This window comes from Miscanthus floridulus, chromosome 7, assembly GCF_019320115.1.
Source record: "Miscanthus floridulus cultivar M001 chromosome 7, ASM1932011v1, whole genome shotgun sequence".
NCBI classification, from domain to species: Eukaryota; Viridiplantae; Streptophyta; class Magnoliopsida; order Poales; family Poaceae; genus Miscanthus; species Miscanthus floridulus.
The window spans coordinates 76984566-76990717 of NC_089586.1; the positions used below are offsets into that span (position 1 = coordinate 76984566).

At 45.6% G+C, this 6152-nt stretch overlaps 1 protein-coding gene across 1 annotated transcript; it reads left to right on the forward strand.

Moving 5' to 3' along the window:
- Positions 1-413: 413 nt before the first annotated feature.
- On the forward strand, positions 414-4713 carry LOC136467114 (serine decarboxylase 1). The gene is made up of 5 exons (XM_066465662.1): positions 414-858; positions 3151-3382; positions 3469-3662; positions 3734-3867; positions 3984-4713. Exons 1-5 carry the CDS (start codon positions 498-500, stop codon positions 4548-4550), a joined length of 1488 nt encoding a protein of 495 aa, XP_066321759.1. The 5' UTR covers positions 414-497; the 3' UTR covers positions 4551-4713.
- Positions 4714-6152: the final 1439 nt, after the last annotated feature.

The following is a 6152-nucleotide window of genomic DNA, read 5'->3' on the forward strand; positions in this document are numbered from 1 at the left end:
TGCGGTCTCTTTCCATCAAAATTCCGAAAGGATGCTTATTTTGTCTTTTTCAATTTTTAATAAAAATACTCCTTTGAGCCACGTCGGTCCTGTCAGCATCGAATCTCCACACAGCCACCGACACTTGGAGGTCCAGTACACTGCCAATCCGGACCCACATCTACCCGGTCCCGTCAACCAGCGAACCGGCGCAAATATCTGCCCACCCGCAGGCGCGGCGCCCCTCCCCCGCGTCCGGCTCCGGCCCTGCCCCCGCGCACACCACTCGTGGGTCGAAGACGCGAGATGACTCCCGAGTCGGACCCGTGCACACACCCGGACAGGCAGACACGGACGGCCCTCCCGGCGAGTGGCGACCCGTTCCTCGGTTCTCGCCGTCCGATTATAAATGCGCCCGCAAATCCCTCCAATCCCCTCCTCCTCCCACTCTCTCTCGCTGCGCCTCCTCCCGCCTCCGTCCCCAAATCTGCGCAAGGCCTCCCCTCGCGGCGATCGATATGGTTGGGAGCGTGGGCAACGGGCTGGCGGATCTGGGCGCAGGGGCCGTCTCCATGAACGGGGTGGGGAAGGCGCTGCATCCTGCCGAGGCGGCGGCGGCGGCGGAGACGCTCCCGATGGAGCTGGAGCCGCCGGAGGCCTTAGTTGCCGCGTCGGTGGAGGCGGAGGCGGAGGCGAAGCGGGAGGAGGCTGCCAACGGGAGGAGGGAGATCGTGATGGGGAGGAACGTGCACACCTCCTGCTTCGCCGTGAAGGAGCCCGACGCGGACGACGAGGAAACCGGCGAGCGGGAGGCGACCATGGCCAGCGTCCTCGCGCTCTACCGCCGCTCGCTCGTCGAACGCACCAAGCACCACCTCGGTACGTTGCGCCTTGGACGCTCACGCTCACGCTCCGGCTCCGTCGATTTCGCTTTCCTCCTCTTGCGCCTCGATCTGGTCCGTGGTGGCCTGATCTCGTGACACACCAGTGCGCCGGACGATTTAGCCGCTTGCAGGTTGCGGCATTCTTAGTGTCGGCTTGTGCCTTGGTATTTTTGGTATTCTACTGGGCCAGAATGCCGTGTTCGTTTCCTTCGTCTTGCATAAATACACTCCCCGGGAGCTGGGGATACATGATGCCGTTTTATATATTAGTATATGCAGCAGTTTTATGCGCCTATGTCATTTTCAGTGCAAATCTGAATGAACTTCACTTTTGTTTTGATAAATGTTATCAGTTGCAATCTGTACCTAGATCGAGTACGGCTCTATACAGGCTCGCGCACCTGTCGGCCGCCCATGGGCCGATACGTGCCAGGCGAAGCCGAAACCGCAGAGCCTGAAAAACGAGCTTCTCCGGCTCCGCCTCTCTCTGTGAGAGAGGAAAGGAGGAGAGAGAAAAACGGCTCTGGTGAACAGTAGCCCCCTGTCGACCCATGGGCGGCCGACAGGTGCGGAGGGGCGGGAGCCGAAGCCGCCGGAGCACTGCCAAAGAGGGCCTAAGTGTTAGGCTTTGATGGCCAGCTCTTTTATCTGGTGCATCTTTACCTCAGCCCTTATTTAGTTCCCCCAAACTCCCAACTTTGGCAATATACAAAAAGAAGATTTCCCGTCACATCAAACTTGCGGTACATGTATGGAGTACTAAATGTAGATGAAATCAAAAACTAATTGCACAGTTTGGTTGAACTTTGCGAGATGAATCTTTTGAGCCTAATTAGTCAATGTTTGGATAATAATTCACAAATATAAACGAAATTGCTACAGTATTTGCCGTCACATCAAACATTGTGCAAATGCCGATTCCGGCCGAAACTAGGCCTTGCTTAGTTGGCGAACTTTTTTGCGAAATGGTACTGTAGCACTTTCGTTGTTATTTGGCAATTAGTGTCCAATCATAGTCTAATTAGGCTTAAAAGATTCGTCTCGTGAATTTCGTCTAAACTATGTAATTAGTTTTATTTTTTATTTATATTTAATGCTTCATGCATGCGTCAAAGATTCGATGTGACGGGAAATCTTGAAAAATTTTGCAAAATTTCTGGAACTAAACAGGCACTAAACGCCGCCTTGCCTTCCTTGCCAATTTGTTCCGGGTTATAATATGGAGACTCTGAAATACAGTCTTGTCTTAAATGCATCGTACCGAGCAAGCATGGAAGACATAACCACTGATAAAAAATTCCAGTCCACTGAATCATGTGCGTGTTGTTTGTCTTTCGTGCCAACAGCATGCTTCAATCCTCTCCTCGTCAGCTTAAATACATATATTATTGGATTCTAATCAACACAGTAGATCTTATATATGTGGACAGAATTTTCCTCAAATTTATCTCCATCTACACCACGTGTGTTCTGCTGCAATTGTGGGATGGATGTCTGATTATATAATAAAAGATTCCAGCCTTTACTTTGTTTTAAAAGAAAATATTAATAGTGTTGGCATAAGCATAGATCCATATCTCCCAAGCAGCTGAGATTCCTTTTGTTCCAAAACTTTTTTTAGAAAGAACTATTTTTGCCAAAAAAATGAAATGTTTCTGAAGTTTCACTTGCTCTATCTTTCTAAATTCATCCTGCAACTCTAATGAAACTTTACGTTGTAGTGCAAGCACTGAATTGTAATGGAAATGCTAGAAAGTTATCCGCTTGTGTTAGTATAATTGGTTTAAAAAAGAACTAAGCTTTTGGACATACAAATTAGAAAATAGAGATAGAAATGCCCTGTTCTAGTCAAGTTTTTTTTTTTTTAAATCCAAGTCTAGTTCTTTACCATAACTCTTTTATTCTATCTGACTATTCTTAGTTTCTTATACCTTCCAATTAGTCTTTGTATACTTATCACATGCATTTATCAGTGCCTCTGCAGTCTTTAGTTTTAGCATATATACTATATATGTAGTCTCAAAAATACTTTCCATAATATTATGGTTTTACTTGGCTAAATAATTTAGTGTTCAAAGATGCATACTTCAAACTGTGTTGTTGTTGGAAATGACACTTGCTTAACCAGATGGAGTAGTTAATAAAGAAGGCAGCATAAGCATAAATCTGTACTCTGGAGTCTAGTGGGACATGCCACAGTTATATCGATGTGCCTTTTGTATAATAGAACCAAAAACAGACAGCAATATAATTATGTTAGCTCATGGCGTCTATTGGTTTCATGAAGGTTACCCATACAATCTGGACTTCGATTATGGTGCACTGGCCCAGCTGCAGCACTTCTCCATTAACAACCTTGGCGACCCCTTCATCGAGAGCAACTACGGTGTCCACTCCAGGCAGTTTGAGGTTGGAGTGTTAGATTGGTTCGCTCGCCTCTGGGAGTTAGAAAAGGATGAGTACTGGGGATATATTACTAACTGTGGTACAGAAGGAAATCTGCATGGGATTCTTGTTGGGTAATACTTGAGAAGTCCTTGCTACTTTCACTGCTTATGTGAAATGTCACTTATGCTCTTAATCTTCTTTATAAACTGTTTTACAGGAGGGAGGTGCTTCCTGATGGAATATTGTATGCTTCTCGTGAGTCCCATTATTCAGTATTCAAAGCAGCAAGAATGTACAGAATGGATTGTGTCAAAGTTGACACCCTTATGTCTGGAGAAATAGATTGTGCTGATTTCCAGAGAAAGTTATTGCAGAACCGAGACAAACCTGCCATCATTAATGTTAACATTGGTGAGTTTTAACTCCCAGACTAATGCCTTGCCTTCACACGTGTTCTGCTTCTAAACAAAATTGCTGTGCAGGAACAACTGTGAAGGGGGCAGTTGATGATCTAGACTTGGTTATCAAAACCCTCGAGGAAAATGGCTTTAAAGATCGGTTTTATATTCATTGTGATGGTGCCCTTTTTGGATTGATGATACCATTTGTTAAAAAGGTGATCTTTTTATTTTCCATGCTGTATGTACTAATTACATTAAGCTGTGCTAGTTACACATCTACTTTGATAGCTTATTTTTCTGATATACGTATATGTATATGTATCTTCATTAGGCACCTCAAGTCACATTTAAAAAGCCTATTGGGAGTGTCAGCGTCTCTGGGCACAAGTTTGTTGGATGCCCCATGCCATGTGGTGTCCAGATAACAAGATTGGAGCACATAAATGCCCTTTCTAGCAATGTGGAGTATCTGGCTTCAAGGGATGCAACAATCATGGGAAGCAGGAATGGCCATGCTCCTATCTTCCTCTGGTACACCCTCAACAGGAAGGGCTACAGAGGCTTTCAGAAAGAAGTCCAAAAGTGCTTGAGAAACGCACACTACCTAAAAGATCGCCTCAAGGAGGCAGGAGTCGGAGCAATGCTTAACGAGCTCAGCAGCACAGTTGTATTTGAAAGGCCGAAGGATGAAGAATTTGTCCGAAGGTGGCAGCTCGCTTGTGAAGGCAATATAGCTCACGTTGTGGTGATGCCCAGTGTCAACATTGACAAGCTAGACTATTTCCTGAATGAATTAGTGGAGAAACGGGCGACTTGGTACCAGGATGGAATAAGTCAGCCCCCCTGCATTGCCAGAGACGTAGGCGTTGAGAACTGTCTCTGTGGCCTTCACAAGTAGTGTGAGCCTTCTGCAAGGGGGTTCCATTCGTGAGTTGAGTTAAAGTGTTATGTTGTACTGTATCCATGCGTTCTGTACGTGATAATGTGTTCTGCAGTGTAGCTTATTTGTTGCCATGAGAATAAAAGTTCTTCAATTAAATTGATGGATGGAAGTTGCATCACCGTTGGCTCATCTGTACTGTGCTCAAACAATTCACTTTGCTTTACCCCTCTGCCATGCTTCTGTTGTCTGTAGAACAAGAGGCAACTCTGCCAAGCTTCTGTTATCTGTAAAACAAGGGGCAACTGGGGCAGCATTATTCACTTATTGATGAGCACTTCAGATGCTGTTGCTGCAACGAAGTGATAAAACTGAACAAACTGAAGCCCTATCCACCTTCCATAGCGATAATACTGGCCTTGCTCTAGTATAAAAAAAATACTGGTCTTGCTCTTCTTTCAGAAATGCATAGCAAGTGAGTTTGAACAAATTTAGCCGCTGACTGTCATCGAATATTGAGGTCTTATGCTTGTATCAATTGGACTAACGTTAGTAGGTACCAAAAAACAAGTCATTTTTTGTTTTCCCCTTTTCACAAATGTGCATAGCATCCGTGAGTCATTTTGTTTTCCACTTTTCACAAATGCAGATTCTAACAGTTGTTTTTTATAAGATAGTGTTTTTTTATAAGCCAGAGTCAGGTAGCTACAGACTCTCTCCATTCTAAATTTGAAATCGTTTTAGCTTTGCTCTCAGTCAAAGGCCCTGTTCGCTTGAAATTATCAGCCGTACAGCGAAATAACAGTTAGCTCATTTGGCTGCTCTACTTTTGCCTGATTTCGGCTGGCATGCTCTACTGCTACAGTGCTCGAATCAGCCCATATCAGCCTGATTTCTGCTGGTCCGCTCCTGCTGCTACAGTGCTCGAATCAACCCATATCAGTCCGCCGAACGAGCCCATTAATTTTTCTCTCACAACAAATCAGCATCAACACCGACCATTTTTCCAACCAGCCAAACGGGACGAAATTTCACTAACTTTAACTTAAGTATGTAGAAAAATATACAGACATCTACGATATCAAACAAGATTCATTAGATACACCATAATATATATAGAGCTTTTAAATGGTGCTAGGAAGAACTAGCAATTCCACCCATCCATTTTTATTTTTGGCACAGGGTCAGTGTAGTAATTTAACAATTGGATTTTCTTTTTCTTCCTATACGGTCTCTCCCAGGCGCTGGCCGCCCCCGCTCGTGGACACCGCGGCTCGCTCGAGCACGCGCCTGGCCGCGCTCCCACCTTGGGTCGCCGGCAGCAGCGCCGTGCGCCCAGACCTCGCCCCTACTCGTGGCCGCCGCAGCTCGCTGGAGCACGTGCCTGGCCGCACCCTTACCTAGGATCGCCGTCGCCGGTCAGGTCTTGCCGCGCAGAGATATCAGATTACGATTTTCCCCTTTCGCGTTTAGTTAAAGATTTAGAAAAATAAGTTCTGGGCCCACATGATTTTAGTTTCGGTCCAAGGAATTTCAAATCCAGTCTGCAATTTAAGCTCCTCCCACTCAGTTTCGCTACCTTTCTAACCATCCGATCAAGGGGTATTAATGGTCCATGTT

Coding starts and splice junctions, on each gene's coding strand:
- LOC136467114 (XM_066465662.1), top strand. CDS start 498: ATGGTTGGGAGCGTGGGCAACGGGCTGGCGGATCTGGGCGCAGGGGCC. Junction 3,383..3,468: donor CTGCATGGGATTCTTGTTGG/GTAATACTTGAG, acceptor ACTGTTTTACAG/GAGGGAGGTGCTTCCTGATG. Junction 3,663..3,733: donor CATCATTAATGTTAACATTG/GTGAGTTTTAAC, acceptor ATTGCTGTGCAG/GAACAACTGTGAAGGGGGCA.